General features: G+C 41.1%; 1 protein-coding gene across 1 annotated transcript in view; it reads left to right on the top strand.

Annotated features, from left to right (window-relative positions):
* The first annotated feature begins 10,971 nt into the window (after positions 1-10,971).
* Positions 10,972-17,500, top strand: part of LOC144513208 (toll-like receptor 13) — an 8,124-nt gene continuing 1,595 nt past the window's right edge. Inside the window, exons 1-4 of the mRNA XM_078244203.1 lie at positions 10,972-11,008; positions 11,775-11,844; positions 14,496-14,733; positions 16,011-16,132. Of these exons, the coding sequence (XP_078100329.1) occupies positions 10,972-11,008; positions 11,775-11,844; positions 14,496-14,733; positions 16,011-16,132 (467 nt within the window). The remainder of the gene's footprint in view (positions 11,009-11,774; positions 11,845-14,495; positions 14,734-16,010; positions 16,133-17,500) is intronic.

Genomic DNA, 17,500 nt, shown 5'->3' with positions numbered 1-17,500 from the left:
AAAGTACCATTAAATGGAGTGAAACTTAATCCACAAATGAAAAAATTAAGACTCAAAACATAGCCTACTGCAGGAAAGAAATATGATAAAAGTCTAATTTAAACCTAAAATAAACAAATAAACAAACATACCTCTCTGAGGTGTTGCTTCAGTGACTCTAATCATTATATATTATTGAACATATAGCCAGTATATCACAGGAAAGACACTAACGAGATCATAGCAACTTGTAATGTATACTAAGCTCACCATAAACTAGCTAATGGTTGTTAGCAAAGATAATAGCAGTTGTGGAAAGTAACTAAGTACATTTACTTAATCACTGTAGCCTACAGTACAATTTTGATATGAATACTTTTGTACTTACAGGACTTTTACTTGTAACCATATTATTTTTTTAATGCTGTGGTATTAGTATTTTTTATTTTATTTTTTATTTTATTTATTTTTAAATTATCTGAATACTTTTCACAAAAACCGACCTTCTTTTGTTTCCTTTGTATTCTTTTCCCGCTGGTACTGTTTCCGTGGCAACAGGTGTCCTTCAGCTCCAACCGTGAAGTCGTCCTCGCGCTGTGGCTGTTGGAGCTTGGAAGAGAACGAAGGGGGGACTCGGCTGGGGGGGCATTTAAACCTTTAAACTAGGTCACAGCCGTCCAATCAGAACCCGAGCACAGTCCCGACGTCATCGCCGAAGACGGTGTGTCTGTTTTGGCGCCAAGCCAGATCAAGAAGAAGGAATTAAATGTGAAGTCTCTGTCGTCACCATTTTATATTGTTTGCTCCTCATTTTTAAAAATTAAAACAAGTAAAACAAACTCTAGTAACTATAGTGATAGTCAGTGGTGGAGGAATTCAGATCCTTTACTGCAGTAAAAGTACTAATACACACAGTAAAAATACTCTGTTACAGTAAAAGTCCTGCATTTAAAAGTTATTTCAGTAAAATTATGTTAAGTATCATCAGTAACATGTGGTTTAAAATATTAAAAGTATAAAAATGTCCACTGTTATATATCCACTATTGTTATATTATATCATTACATTATTTTTACTTATGCATTAAAGAGTAACTTTGGTATTTTTTAAAGCTGGAGGCGAAGTCCCTCCCCTTCCGGTGGATCACCATCCCTTTTTCGGGAAAAATTTGTACGATATATAGTGAATGGGGAGAGACAAGTAATTATTTGATCCCGTTTGAATTGAGCCATTAATTACACACATATGATGTTCCGTCAAGATTAAGATAGTAGATAGATAGAAAGTCATAGTTTGTCCCAAAACTGCTGAAATATAAGACTGCAAAACAAGGTAATAATGCTGCGTTCCAGACACAAATTTTAGCCCGTAAGTTACTACTTCAAGTCATGACTCACAACTTGGTAGCGTTCCAGGCAAAGTCACGACAAACCCTTCTAGCGTTAGCTAGCGGCTACCTAACATTACGTTAGCTAGTGCTAGCTAGTGCTAGCTGATACTAGCGATTTCTATTCGGTGACATATTTTGAGCTTCATTTAATAAACATAACCTGTAGTAGTACACAATTGTATGTGTATTGTTTTGAGTACAATGTGTGGAATTACTTTACTTTGCCTATTTTCTATTTCTCACCGTTAATCACCGGCGTCTGTACAGCATCAACAGGGGTCACCATTGTTGTTTATGTGTGTGTGACGTCAAAAAGTGTAACTGGGAGTACAACAACCTGGTACCAGTTCACAGGGAGTAAGTTATGGGTTTGACTGCTGTTCCAGGGCACTTTCACGGGTAGAAGGTTGTGAAAACACAAGTTATGGGTTGCCGGGAACGCAGCATAAGAAAGACAACTCGTAAGCGACGTCGTGCAGAAGCTACGATGCCTGTGTGTTTTGTAACTGGATGTAACGTTACTCACACGAGCAGCGTACGTCTTGTTCGTTCTTTCGCTTCTCGGCTGATAAAAAGATGCTGGATAAAACACAACAGGTAAGATAATGTTATGTGCTGTGGAACAGAGCTAGCTAGCTAGCTTGCTTGATGCTTGGCTGAGCAACAAGTAAGGTGACGTATATTATGTGAGACGAGATATGTAGTTCACCGAGCGGTTTCACACAAAACTAAGTGGTACTTAAACAAACTGAGACTTAGCAAAATTTAAAGAAAAACCAGGAAGTTTTTACATGAAAAATTATTTAAATTTGTATTTCTACACTGCTATATTACTACTTTTTTTGAATACTTCTTCCAACCTAGCTAGCCCATACTAACGCTAGTCATATATTCAGATGATAATATTAGCATAACTGCCTGCACCTGAACAGTTCTGCACATAATATTCAAGATTTTGTCTATATTACGAACTCTAAAAGGTTTTAAAGAATACAAAAGCACAATAATGAAGTGTGTGAACTCAGTGTATCTCAAGCAGACTGAATAAAACATGGCAGAGAGACTCTGTTGTTAACATGAGCGTGATTTTAATGTTTCTGAATAATTCAGAGAAGAAACCCGGTGCTCCATCAACAACATAACTCCAGTACAGAGAAACCAGAGGGAAAACGTTACGAGGAAGGGGAGGAAATGTGTACAAATCGAGGAGGAAGGAAGAGAATGAGCAGGAAAGAAAAAACAGGGTGTATTAAAAGTTAATATACTGTACCAATTTTCTAAGTAGGACGTGAACTCCACAAATATGACAACAGCGCAGACAAAGAGGTAAAATAGCATTTAAATATGTATAGATTAAGTTGTTGTTTGACATGTGCTGTTAGTAAAGCAGAAAGACTGTCGGTGTGTGTCTCCACCCGTCAGCAGAAACCTGCTACTGCATTAATTAATGTCTACACTGACTGAAGTGTGTAGTGACTTGGGTGGAGAGGAAGGAAACAAAAAGATTGAAAAGAATTCAAGGAAAAGAATGGAAAAGAAACGATTGAAAAGAAAAAGAAAATACGGGAAAAGGAAAAGACAGAAAAAGGAAATAGGATTGAAAGAACAAATGACAGGCATATAATTGAAAGAGTGAAAAGAAAAAGAAAAGACAGATAAGGAAAAGAAAAGATGGAAAAGGAAAATATATAAAAGTAAACAAGAAGAAAAAAAGAAAGGAAAAGACAGGAAAGGAAAGAAAGAAAGGAAGGAAGGAAGAGGGGACAGAGAAAGTAAAGTAACGTTACTTCCCATCCGAGAAATTTCCAGAAAACAATTTAACTCTTACACACACACACACACACACACACACACACACACACACACACACACACACAGAGACACACACAGAGACACGCACACATGCACGCACGCACGCACGCACACACACATGCACACACGCACGCACGCGCACACACACACACACACACACGCATGCCCGCATGCACACCACACACACACACACACACACACACACACACAGAGACACACACACACACGCACGCACGCACGCACTCACGCACACACGCACACACACAGAGACACACACGCACGCACACACACACACACACACACACACGCACGCATGCACGCACACACACACACACACACACACACACACACACACACGCATGCACACACGCACACACACCCCTTCTGGGTTTCCCATGTGCTTGAGTGGTTTGTGCGGCTTTTCGTAAAAAAGGAAGTGGATGAAATATTTACCATCAGTGAGGGTAGAGAGCGGCTGCCCTCGCCACTCAACTTCAAAAACTGGAAGTACACAGAAACCTTTTTAAAAATAGAACTAAAATTAGATTATGGTATTGTCACATGAATCCCTTCTTGGTAATTTATATTCTTTTAATTTATAATATAGTGAATAAATGATCCTCTGGTGTTGACAAATGTCTGAACGTTTGATCCTTAACACAGTGGGAAGATTCCTAGTCAGGAACTAATTTCTCAGGACACCACATGAATGCCCCATGATTCAGATCCACTCCAAATTGTAATGGGTTTTTCCATGGCCTATGCTACACTCTTCCACAAAGTTTCATGAAAATCAGGCCAGTAGTTCTTTCTGTAATCCTGCTGACAGACGAACAAACGAACAAACCGAGGCAATAACGCGACTTCTTTGGTGGAGGTAATTAACTAAGAATTGGCGACAATCAACCTAAAAATAACACATTTTAATGAAGGGGTTGGCCGAGAAAAGGTGACTGTGAGCCGGGCACAGTGCACGGTGATGTCATGCTGATGTCATGGTGATGTCATGGTGATGTCATGCTGATGTCATGGTGATGTCATGGTGATGTTATGGTCTTTTAAGCCCCCATTGGACTTGAGTTTAACCGACAAAAGGTGATTGTCCTGCTGTGACGACAGTAAGGTTAATGGAACCAAACAACTAGTTAAGATTAGAAAAAAAGATTGTGGTTTGGATTAAAACACCGGCCCCCTTAAGTAGTACTCTCGGGACACGAACACCTGTTTCCTGGGTGAAAGTCTTGGGTGAACTTCTTCCGGGACACAAACTTTGCTCCCCCTGCTTCAAAGCCCTGTGTTTTTAGGATCCATCCATCCATCCCGACTTCCTCCCTACATGGCTCTTAACGTTCTTAGTGGCAATCAATGTGGTGCATGCAGCAGTAGATACGTGGAATACATACGAATTACAGTGCATTACTTTTCGTAGCTATATGTACGAATGGAATCTTATGTTATTTTAGCTGATAGAGGTTGTTTGTCTTGTGTGCACAAGGGTTTCATTGCTATTCTATTTGAAGTAATCAGTATTGTAGAAATACATGCTGGCCTGTCAGACATAATGTGAAAAGGTTAGTGCTGTGGACAGTTAGATGTGAACACTAGTGTTTTAAAGTCTGGCGTTTTAAAGTGCTTTAAAGTGTCTTAGTCTGTCACGTTGGGCGTCTTTCTGCAGCATCCCAGAATCCCTCCTCTCCTCTTCTTCCTCTTATAACCTGTGAGGCTGCCGTCGGAGCAGGTGGATTTCCTCAGAGTCCGGATGTGTTTCTCCTGCTCCCGAATCTTTGACTCCAAGTGGGACTGGATCGCAGTGCCCAGGGACTCCAGGTCCACCGAGGCTCCGTACACCTCCCACGTCCTTCCCTGTTGGTCCCACGCCACCTCCTGTGGCTTCCCCGTCTCTTCCCTTTCCTCTCCACCCCCTTCCTCTTCCTCCTCGTTTTGCTCCCTTACTACTTCCTCCTGCTCCTCATCCTCCCAGTTGCTCTCAGCACTCACGTCTTGGTTTTGTCTGAATTGTAGCTCGGGCATGACCGCGGGGCTCTGCTGGAAGCTGTACGTACGCAGACAGGCGGGGAGGGAACTAGCCCGCTCAGCTCCAACAGACGGAAGCACCAATTGGCTGCACAGCTCGATGTCGATCTTGCAGACGTGCTGGAAAGGTGGGTGCCCGGCGGGGATGCAGCACAGTGACGGGACGGTCGGAGAAATCAAACTACCTGACTTACAGCTGGGAGAGCCAATCAGGGAGGAGGGAGCTCCCATGTGGTGACTGGAGCTGGTGGAAGCCAAGCATTCGACCACCTCCACTTGGACGCCCACCTCTCTGCGCTCCCCTCCCTGCAGATGAAGCCCCTCACTCGGGCTGGTCATGGTTGCGGTCTCCCTTACTGTCTTGGAGCTCACTGGATGAGTGGAAAGCTGAGGAAGAGGATTTAGGGGTGATGAAGGAGAGGGAGATGAAGAACTCCCTGGACCATATTTCGGTTTCCCCCTCTCCTGCTTCTTCTTGTCTTCCTTTTTCCTCTCCACACCCCTTGCCCTTGGCGATGGGATGTTGCTACCAGTGGTGATGGCATTTCCGTCTCCCAGTTGACTTGGTTTGCTCAGCAGGGTTCCCAGTATCTTTCTATCTCCTGGCAACCACCCTATGTTGTCAGTCACATCTACCCCTTGCATGGCCCCCTGTGATAATGCCGATTCTCCTACAGCTGTCACTTTGGTCTCCGGCAATTTTAAATGTTCTTCGTCAACAGCAGCATCTGTTTTTGCCGATGTCTTGGTGATAGAGTCAAAGGTGAGACCCCGAGTTAGACTGATATTAATGGATGTCCTGCTGGTGTTTGATGCAACTGCCGCAGGCGCTGATGTGGATCCTTTCATCATTGTCAACGCAACAGTGGTTCTGGTTTTGGGGCTGTAGGTGGCCAGAGGATCCAGCAGGCCTGAAATCACACCAGAATCTGCAAGTAGGAAACATGTTATAACAGACTGACGTAAAAAAAACACATTTATACGGAAGAGGATTCGGGCCAAGCGTGTATGTAACAAAAATGTATTTATGTTCTGACTTTAAAGAGCGGTACATGTTTGCCACCAATTTACAAATGGACATAAATATAAAATAAATCTACTAAAGAATATTAAAGAATTACATTTCCAAACAAATTCTACTACAAATAAAAACAACAGTTGTTACAGTAACTCAGTAAATCAGTACTACATCAAGAGAAATTGTTTAGGATTTTTTTACTTCATGAGAAGTGACTGAGAAGGGAAGCAGAAAAACTGTTCCAAATAACTGGACTTCTGTCAAACTGGCCAAGGTTAGTTCTGTAAAACTGACTATATATCTAAAGATCTAGTGTGATAATAATGGATCTGAGACCTGGTTACAAAGAAATTGTGAAAGGAAATGGGAAATAAATTGTTACGAAATTAAAATACAAAAGTACCTATCTGAAGGTTATTGATGTGAAGAATAGGTTAAACAACTCCAGGGTTTGAAATAACAGGGCGGTATGAGCATAGCCATAGTAATTGCAATTATTACAATTAGATGTAAAAAGATAAATCATAGAGGTATATAGATCTACAGAGTTTCTGCAGGTTTCACTAAGTCAAATTTAAGACTTTTTAAGCCTTGTATTGTCCTCGGGTCAAATTTGACCTGTTTTCAAAGTGTTTATATCAGAAATATGGGTTTCTTACAACCAAACTGCCCCAAAATAACTTGGATGCATGCATGTACGTTGTATGGAACCCATACAACATATCCATCCATGCATCCATGTTCTTCACAGGTAAGATTAATGATTACTTCCACTGGATTTTGGTTGTTCTATTTAATTTCACGGCTTTTGAAAAAAAAAATGTTTAGATGGTTTTAAAACAGCATCCTGACCAAACTCTGACATAAACCAGTCTTTGATTCACTCAACAACCTCTCATCTTAACTATTGTATTAGTCAAAATCATTCATAATATCTGCTTTTTTTTCAAACTCAAAGTGAAAAGCATAAAAAAAGCATAAAAAAAAGTCAGAAAAAGTTCTAAAAAACCCGCATTTTTCAATTTTGACTGGAATGACAAGTTCATGGACGACGGTGAAGACAACACCAGGGTTAAGACCATTATGGATGAAATTTAAGACCTTTATCACAACATCAACTGAGCCCCTAAATTCAGTTTTTTCAAGCCAAGTATCGCTAAACTTGCACTTCCCCAAAGCTGAAGAATAAAATCTGGTGGTACAGTCTGAAAGAGACTTGCGTCATTAACACGAAAGCTGATTGGCTGCAGTATAAGTTGCATGTTGGTCTCATTTGTAGTCGTAATACAGCGAAATATATTCACACCACAGAATAAAACAAAGAGCATTGGAGGAAGCGTTGCATGGTCGTAGGAAAATTAAAACCTGTTAATTATTTAAGACCTAGAACACAATACTTCAGCTAATTTAAGAGTTTTTAAGGACTAAAATTTAGATTTTTCTTTTTAAGACCTTGTGGAAACCCTGATCTAGAAGGGTTTTTCTTGACAAGATGTGTAGGCGTCCGGTATACTCGCTGTACCTGACCTGTCTCGCAGCAATGTGACACCATGGGTGCGCCGTAACTATTTATACTTGCGTGTGGTGGTCGCGACACTAGTTGCAGTCTTCTCCTGAACAGAGGTGGCGCAACTGAGGAAAGGCTACCGACTTTGCTATTTCTACGGACTAGAAGTAGAAGAAAAAGGTAAACAGTGGCGGAACTGGCAGCAGCATTGACGTCAATGTTTCGATTTGATTCGATGACCTACTTCAGATCAGATCAAGCCTTTCATTCACCATAAAAGAACTCATCTTAACCCAGTAAGTTTACAAGAGAGACTTGCAGTCACTCTGAGAGTCCTGGCATCCGGTTGCCCTTGAACTCGTTCATGCTTCCTGTTTCCACTTTGTCGTGCGCCACTGAAAAAAATAGACCTCTGGTTGCGCACTTTCATTTTGACGTCACATTGGCCTGCGACAGGTCGGGTGCGGCGACTGTAAAGAGGCCTTTACTCTCTGTAAGTAGGCATTTCAAAGTTTCTTATTCCTTAAGGACAATGTAATGAATGTAAATTACCTGGATCAGAACCAGGACTCCTCTGGACGTTCCTGTTTGGTTTAGTCGGACTAGAACCAAGAGCTTTGCCAGGATCAGACCCAGGACTGCTACTTGCCGGACTTGGTGTAGGAGATGGTATCAAGGAGGGTGACAAATCTGCCAGAGCTGACTTTGAGCTAGACCGACCTGGTCCAGGCTTAGAAGAGTCGGAACCAGCTTTAACATCTGGACTGGGTTTAGCACTGAAGCTTGCGGCCTTGGGGTTGTTGTCTTTGGACCCAGACAGACAAGTTCCAGAGGACAATAGGGAAACAGATCCAACAAGGTCCATCTTAGAGCCAGACGCCACCAGAGAAGGTTTAGAAGAAGAAGAGCGGGTCAGACCAGGTTTAGACCTGGAAAAGACATTAGAATTAGAGCTGGGATTTAACACAGAGCCCTGTTTAAAACTTGGACTGGTTTTGAGATTCGAACTGGCTTTAGAGTCTGAAGTTTGAGTTTTAGGATCAAGGTTGTCCTTTGACCCAATGCCAGATTTCGAACCCACAACTGTCTTAGAATCTGGATCGGTTTTGCTTGCTTTGATTTCCGTTGCAGTTTTAGAATCAAGGCTATCTCTGGACCCCATCCTGGACTTACAATTGGGACTGGCTTTAGAATTGGAGCCCGTTTTGGAGTCTAAGCTGTCCCTTGATCCCCAACTTGTTTTGGAAGTAGAACCGCTTTTAGAATCAAGGCTATCTTTGGACCCCATTGCTGTTTTAGAGTTGGGACTGGCTTTGGAATTGGAGAGGGTTTTGGAATCCATACTATCCTTGGTTGTGGCTTTAGAATTTGAACTGGATTTGGAACTGGTTTTGGATCCAGAACTGACGCTTGAATCTTTACCATCAAGATTGTCCTTGGACCCTGATGCGTTACTGTTTCTGGTCCCAGAAGCTTTCCTCTGTGTGGACGGTTTGGCACTTAGAGAACTCGGTTGAGGAGTCTTGGCGCTGAGCAGTGGCATTTCAGCCCTCTGATTTGGGGATTTTGGTCCTACAGGGGGCATCTCAGAACTATAAGTTCCTAAGTCATGTCTGGTGCTTGCTGGGTCTGGTTTTTGGGGTTTGGCTGTAATTGTTGGGGTTTGATTGGTAAGGTTTAAATCCCCTTTCTGATCATGGCCGTTTGGGCTTAAGTGAATGTGTTGCATCTTTGGTGACTGTGTCTCAAGGCTAATTACTTTTCCATGTGTTTGCACTTTTGGGCTAACCGTTATTTTGTTTGTAGTCTTTGTTGTCAGTCCAGTTGTCAGTGCAACATGTGGTTTGGGGTTTGAGACACTTGCAGGTACCGCTCTCTGTACTTGTGTTTTGACTCTTTCGGTCGTTCTGGGGCTGCTACCGATGGTTACTTGTGGTTTTGGACTTGCCGCCATGTTGCTGTATGCGTGCGACTTTGGGCTGATTGAAGGAGTACGGTTGGGGTTTGGGGATTTCAACCTTTGCTCATCTTTGCTGTTCACCAACGCCTCCGCTGTTGGTGAGCGAGACAAAGCTGAAGTCTTGCTTTTTGGTTGCGATGGATCATCTCTTTCCCTTGGTGACATCACACGGGTCATCAGGGTGCTTGCTGACTTGCCAGTTTCCGTAGTAACTTCTCCTTTTGCCCCACCTCCTTTGTTCCCATGATCCTTTTTGTTCGCTCCGTGCAGCTTCGAGGTCTCTGTGGCTTGGCGGGGGTTGCTTGGTGATGTCCGAGTAAGGTTAAGGTTGAAGTTAGGCTCCGACCCCCAGTTTGCGTTGGGATCTGTGTTGCCAAGGGCATCTGCAAGCTCCGCCTCTTCTGGAATAGGGCATTCTGATTGGATGACATCCTTTGTGAGTTTAGTAATATTTCGGGAGGTTTCCATGGTGGAATTTTGTTGTAGAATTTAGCAATTGAAAGTCAGCACCTGATTGGACAGATAGAGAGACAAATGATCAAAACGACTTAACTATAATTCCCAAACCACATACCATTTATCAAACCAGTAGAAAATGACCAACTGATTTTATTTAAATTAAATTAAATTAAATTACAGTATGCATTAAATACCAAAAGTAAAGATATTGTATTCTGTGAAGCCATTTTATATTATGATGAACAATTATGGCATTTCTGTTCTTTCCGACAGCTATTTTCTGTCCCACTGAGTCCAGAATCCTCTCGGGATCAGATTTTCCTGCTTTGACTGACACATCCACATTCATGAAATGTCAGTAACGTAATACCTGTTCTTCCTTTACTGAATCTAAGGGTCTAAGGATGAAAGATGCTTTAAAGCCCTTTTAGAGAAAATTGTGATTTTGTGCTGCACAAATAAATTTGATTTGACTGAATGCACACATCAACTTAAGTCAATATCTATCTATCTATTCATCCATCCATCTCCTAATAATCACCATAAACACACTCCGTCCCTATAGGAGTATCATCAGCATAATGATTTAAGAAATGAAATACCAACAGTGGAAGAAGTATTCAGTAGAGGTATACCACAGTTTAAAAATACTCCCTTATAGGAAAATGTCCTGTGTTAAAATATGAATTAAGTAGAAGCATGTAGTATACAGTACTAATAATGCAGAATGGCTCCTTTCCGAGTGTTATATTATTCGGTTGTTATCACAAACCTATACACGTACATCCTTTTTAATGTTGTAGTTCCTGAACATGGAGCGAATTTTAGATACTTCCTCTGTACTCCTGGGTAGATTATCGTACTGCGCCACATCATAGAAGCCAAAATAACACATTTGTGAAATCTTAACCTGCAGCTGTCGAATGTATTTGACTTAAAAGTGCAATATTTGCCTCTGAAATGCAGTGGAGTAGAAAAATACAATCACAGACTACCTCATCACAATGTAGCATCGTATACCGAGGTCCTAAGATAAGGAATTATTTTCCTCCAAGCCTTTTACAAAAATCTGTGAAAAATATTTTACTGTATCAATAGCCTAACATGATTCTCGTTTTATAATTACTTTTCCTTTTCTCTCTCTCTCTCTCTCTCTTCACATTGTATTTTCTCTCCTCGTTTGTTTCTTTTCTCTGTCCCTTTTTCATTTCATAGACTATATGTCTTTTTATTTTTCTCTTCTTGTTATATATTGTTGACTTATTGAAGGGAACCTGAGGGGTTTTCTGTCTTTCCTTTGCATGTCTTTTTTTATTTAATGCCTCTTAATGTATCATTGTTGTTGTTGTGTCTTTTAACATGTACTTAATAAATCAAATTGATGAAGTAAAAAGTACAAGAAGCTCAACTTTGTATTTTACATTCTACCACTGTGAAATACCGTGACTTTCATCTTTAAATTCATATTATAGGATTCATGGAAATGTAGCCTAATTACATACATGACAGATGAGAAAAATGCACTTTATTTACAGTTAATGCTCCAAATCCGGGTATTACAGATCACCACACAGTATTATTATAGCAATCTTAAACTCTCTACATACCTGTTCAGGGTCAACGGATGCCAGCGTTGGATGGTTGCCGGTGGAGTCCCATCACGGTGTCCGAGGACCGCCTGCCGAGTGAGAGGGAAAGCTTCAGCTGCTCCCTCTCTCTCCTCCTCGCTGCCCGACCACAGGATGCATTTATGAATAAATAAAAGGAGTAGGGAGAGAGGGAGGAGATCATCCAAGGGCGTCACTTTGGGTTCAACATTTGGGTGGGGTTGATCTCCACCTATCTAGTGAAAACGTTTGTTTTGTTTCAGCATTAGGGGGGACAAATTATAGCCGGGGTGTGTGGGTCGCTCCCCAGGAAATTTTGATCATCAAACGCTTTGTTTCCTGCATTCTGGTGAAATTTTCTGCAACAATTTGTGACTTTTCTGCATGTTAATATCTTCATTTATGTAAATAGTATTATTATTAAGTAGGGCTGTCAGCGTTAACGCGTTAATCGCGACGCGATTAAGGGCTGACGCGATGCGTTTCATTTTTTTTAAACGCATTAATCGCATGCCGGCATTTATTAATTTATTTTACACTTCACAGGCTACTATTTTGACCCTTTGCAGCATCGTTACTTATCATCAAGCTGCCACTTCCTTGTATCGCATCCTGCTGCTGCAGGCTGCAGGCATGATTGAGAAAGACAGCAGCAATGAAATCCTGAATGGCGCTTTTTATTTTCCAAAACTCCCGGACGGCTCGTAGACAAGTCGAAAGCCATGTGCACGTTGTGTAAAGCCGAAATAAAATATCACCGAAGCACGTCAAGCTTGAGCTACCACCTACGGAGCTAAGCATAGTAGTACAGTTAACGTGATGCTACCCGCTAGCATGCTACCCACTCAGGCAAAGCACTATTTTGGAGAGTGCTACTTGCCGACCTGTGGATGAAACCAAATCCAAAAAATGACTACAGCTCTTGCGAAACGTGTGGCAACTAACTGCAGACCTGTCAGCAACGTAGAGGACTCTGGTCTTAAAGACGTACTACGGTTGACCTGTCTCGTTGCCGTCGAGGGGGACAGTAGTTTTCACGGATACACAGCCTGTACAACACGGAGAAAGCAGCCACACTGGAACTGCTGCAAGGTGCCGCAAACGCTGTCTCATTAACCGGTGATCACTGGACGTCAGTGAGGAATCAACATTATTTAGGAGTTACTAAACACTATATTGACTCTGGTAAGCATAGGGATTTTTAGTTTTTTAGTTGGAGGAATTGTGCAATAATGACAGATTCATACATTTTTCTTTTGTTTACAATAAATAAATAATTACAAATCTTAAAATCAAGTTCATAAAGTAACTTTCTTTGCATTCATTTAATTCCCAATCAAGATAAACTGGTAAGAACTGCTTTCCATTGTTAATATACTTAAAAATTGTTCTAAAATGCAAAATAATAGAATTTTAATCGTGATAAAATATGTGATTAATCGCGATTAACTATAGAAAGTCAGTGATTAATTAATTAATTAATTAAGTTTGACAGCCCTATTATTAATGAATTAATCTACTGTATTATTCAATTTTTTTCACTTTTTGTAATCCTTTACCTGGATCCTTTCCTACAGTACTGGAGTAAATGTACTTAGTTACATTACACCACTGCTGAGCACATCTGCTCTAAGGCCTGTCTATCTTAACGTCACTGATGATGTGTCAAACTTGTGACTTTCCGTCTGTCAGTCCGTCATCAGTGTAACCAGGAAACACATTACTGAGATCTATAGATTTTCATCCCCTACCCTGCCTACAGAAAAAGGGCTCGTAGTTCCTGATGAGCTGCAGTTGAAGAGAAGTTAGACAAAGAGAAACTACTCTCGTCTTGCTGATTCATCCTGACGTGACTCCAGAGATAAAAGGTAATGTCTGAATGTGTTCATTCTACTCCGCTACATTTCAGAGAGACATATTGTTCTTTTTACTCCACTACATTCATCTGTTACAGCTTTAGTTACTAGTTACTTTACACGTTAAGATTCCTGCACACAGAACACACATAGTTTATAAAATCTGATGTTTTATTATAAATGAAACTAGCCAACAATATAACGGCCTACAAGTCCAGCTGAGATGATCAGACCATTAAACACACAACTGTTTGGATCCTTTACACTTTCTACAATGGGAGGATTTTTACTTACTTTTAGTACTTGAAGTACATTTTCCTGACGATACTTACAGACTTTTACTGAAGTAACATTTTCAATGCAGGACATTGACTTGTAACAGAGTATTGTTACAGTGTGGTATTAGTACTTTTACCCAAGAACAGGATCTGAATACTTCTTCCACCACTGATCCTAACATATGTGGGACGGAGCTTCATGAACTTTGCTGCACGTGAAACGTAAAACCTGTGATTGTTGGTCGTCACTATTTCCTTATGTTCTTTGAGCTCAGGATGTGGGTAAACTGTTAAAATGGAACTGAAACTGAACAAAACAAAATCAACTTTGACGGAGGATGGACTGACCTCACTCTGCCCGATACTTAATAAATCTCACTTCTTTCAATGATTTCAATAGATATACCTTTCTTTTTCTGGTTTTCCTTTGTTCATTCAACCGTTTCATGTTGTTCCCGAGTTAGATTAGATTAGACTCAGCTTTATTTGCTTATAAGTACCGAAAACAGCTACATTTCAGAGAGACATATTGTACTTTTTACTCCACTACATTCATCTGTTACAGCTTTACTTACTAGTTACTTTACACATTAAGATTCCTGCACACGAAACACTTCATTCACCATTTCCTGAGGTGGCACCTGGCCTACGCCTACTACCTCTTTCTGGCCTTCGTCTACGATAAGAGGAGGGGAAGGAAGGGCTCTCCTCACCACTACGATGCTTTTGTTTCCTACAACGTTTACGATGAAGCCTGGGTCTATGAAGAGATGCTTCCAGTGCTGGAGGGGGAGCAAGGATGGAGACTCTGTCTGCACCACAGAGACTTCGAACCAGGGTTGTATTTAAAGGCTGATTTTGTTATTGTTTTCTCAACCTGGACCCTACTTTTTTTCCATGCATTTCTGTCTGAGTGACTAATGTGAAAACATTTTTTTGAAATTGGTCCAGAATAGAGACTTTTACATGGAGGATATATTTATTCATAATTCAAATAATTCAAAGTCCAAAGAGAAAACGAAGCAAGATCAAATTAAAATTATTATTTTACTATGCTACTAGGAAAAATCATGCCATAATTGAATTTAAAAAAGAAAAGGCAAAGTTAAAATGTAAAATGATTCATCTTTTTAATTTAACATTTGGCTTTTCCATTTGGATTTAACATTTGGTTTTTCCATTTGGATTTAACATTTGGTTTTTCCATTTCGATTTAACATTTGGTTTTTCCATTTGGACTTGACAGATGTCAATGTAAGAGTATGACGCGATGGGCTCTGTTTCTATAGAGCGAGAACGCTGTAACCGGCAGCAAACCGGGCTGGGATGTAACCCTAGGACAAATGAAATCCACATCCTCAATTTCGTCCTCTAAAAGTGATATTTTTTGCCACTGACAGGCTCAGATTATTATTCTAAGTGTCTGACAACATTATGGAAATAATCCCTACAGAGATAGACCTTTTTATTAAAGAGTAAGATCGTAAGAGTAAGAGTAAGCTCCAAAATCACCATCACCAAACCCACCAGCCTCCATGTAAATAATCACTACTTTTAGTGTGTATAGAGCCAGCATATTTTCACATGTAAATAGTGAATTAGGGGTTTATTTTAACCAACCCAGAGTGGTGATTGTTGGAACAGTAGAAAGACGAACCAAGACGAGCTGATAGTTTGATTTTTGTTTCTATCGACTTTAAATTAAGTGTGTTTTACGACGATAAAATTAACCCTAACTCTAATAAATAGAGTGAGAAGTAGGGTCATTTTCTAATAGACTTCTTTAAAATCTGCTGGCCGTTAAAAAGCATGCAGGTTTCTGCAATGGCCTCACTTTTTCAGACCTGAAGGCCAGGTCCGTTTGTTTTTTACAGTTATGGACAAAAGGTAGGAAGGAAGATTCCTGAACTTGCAAAGAAGACGCCCGTTTCTCACTAAAAACCCAAACTAATGGTGCATTAGAGAATTAAATAAGTCCTTTTCATTATTCAACTTAGAGCCACGTAGAAAGAGTTACTAGGCAGTTTGTCGGGAGCAGCTCCTAGTAGAAAAAAGCCTTTTTATTTAATTTCTGAGGTGCCTTGCTACTCTAAAAGCAGCTGTTGTTTTCACAGGTAAGCCCATCGTAGAAAACATTACAGACGCCATCTACGGCAGCAGGAAGACCATCTGTGTGATCAGCCGACACTACCTGCAGAGCGAGTGGTGCTCCAGAGAGATCCAAATGGCCAGGTAGGCAGCGCCACCTCTAAGTCTAGGTATTAGTGATGCTAACTTTGAGTTTTTTTTTAACTGATAGTCGACGCTCGTAAACCGATCATTAACTGTTAACCAACAACAAGGAAAGGGAATCCAACTTCATACTTTCCACGATCCATGGACAACTACGGACTTGTAGCAGGCGCCACTTTCCTAGAACCGCATGCACGACTGACCGATACAAGTCTACAGCAGCCTGCAGCGTGCATGTCTGAGCCTGCCTGGGTTGTGGCTGGAAGGGATACAGCTACGGCCAACTACTACTGTCGTTTTGCTGCTTAAACTTAACTGTCGTTTTGGAGCCTAAACTTATCTGTCGTTTTGGAGCCTAAACTTAACTGTCGTTTTGCTGCTTAAACTTAACTGTCGTTTTGCTGCTTAAACTTAACTGTCGTTTTGCTGCTTAAACTTATCTGTCGTTTTGCTGCTTAAACTTAACTGTCGTTCACTCTTAAACTTCTTTGTCGTTTTGGAGCCTAAACTTAACTGTCGTTTTGGAGCCTAAACTTAACTGTCGTTTTGGAGCCTAAACTTAACTGTCGTTTTGGAGCCTAAACTTAACTGTCGTTTTGGAGCCTAAACTTAACTGTCGTTTTGGAGCCTAAACTTATCTGTCGTTTTGCTGCCTAAACTTATCTGTCGTTTTGCTGCTTAAACTTAACTGTCGTTTTGCTGCTTAAACTTAACTGTCGTTTTGGAGCCTAAACTTATCTGTCGTTTTGGAGCCTAAACTTAACTGTCGTTTTGGAGCCTAAACTTAACTGTCGTTTTGGAGCCTAAACTTAACTGTCGTTTTGGAGCCTAAACGCTGCGGAACGGCTGCATGCTCCGGCGTCCGTCAATACCCACCAGGTCTGGATTTGTTGCGGCACGGCTGCGCCCATGACCGACAGCTGTAGTCACGAGGACCCACGAGATCTCGCGAATTCACGTAGAATAGAACCACAAAACCAACAACAGTTTGTTTCCATCCAGAGGAGTAGAGGGGAAACAGCTCTGTGTTGTGTTTTCAAGGTGTAGTGCAGGGCTGCGGCTCGCCGGAGCTAGGACGGAGTCAGGACGCAGCCGTTCTGCAGTCAGTGGAAATACACACGTTGACTTTAAAGGAAACCTAATGACTCCGCCGACGTTCCGGAGCAGATCCGCAGCCGTTATGCATCCAGTAGAAATTGCCGGTAAACTTAACTGTCGTTTTGCTGCCTAAACTTAACTTTCGTTTTGCTGCCAAACTTAACTCATTGTTTTGGTGCCTAAACCGTAGCTGTATCCCTTGTAGCCACAGGACGGCCGATTCAATGCGCCAGTTCTCATGACGTGACGTATAGCCCTCCGATGTGAGCG

The sequence above is a fragment of the Sander vitreus genome, unplaced genomic scaffold (genome assembly GCF_031162955.1).
Source record: "Sander vitreus isolate 19-12246 unplaced genomic scaffold, sanVit1 ctg154_0, whole genome shotgun sequence".
Taxonomy (NCBI): Eukaryota; Metazoa; Chordata; class Actinopteri; order Perciformes; family Percidae; genus Sander; species Sander vitreus.
Note: the sequence above shows the minus strand (reverse complement) of the source record. Positions and strands in the feature narration are given on the sequence as shown.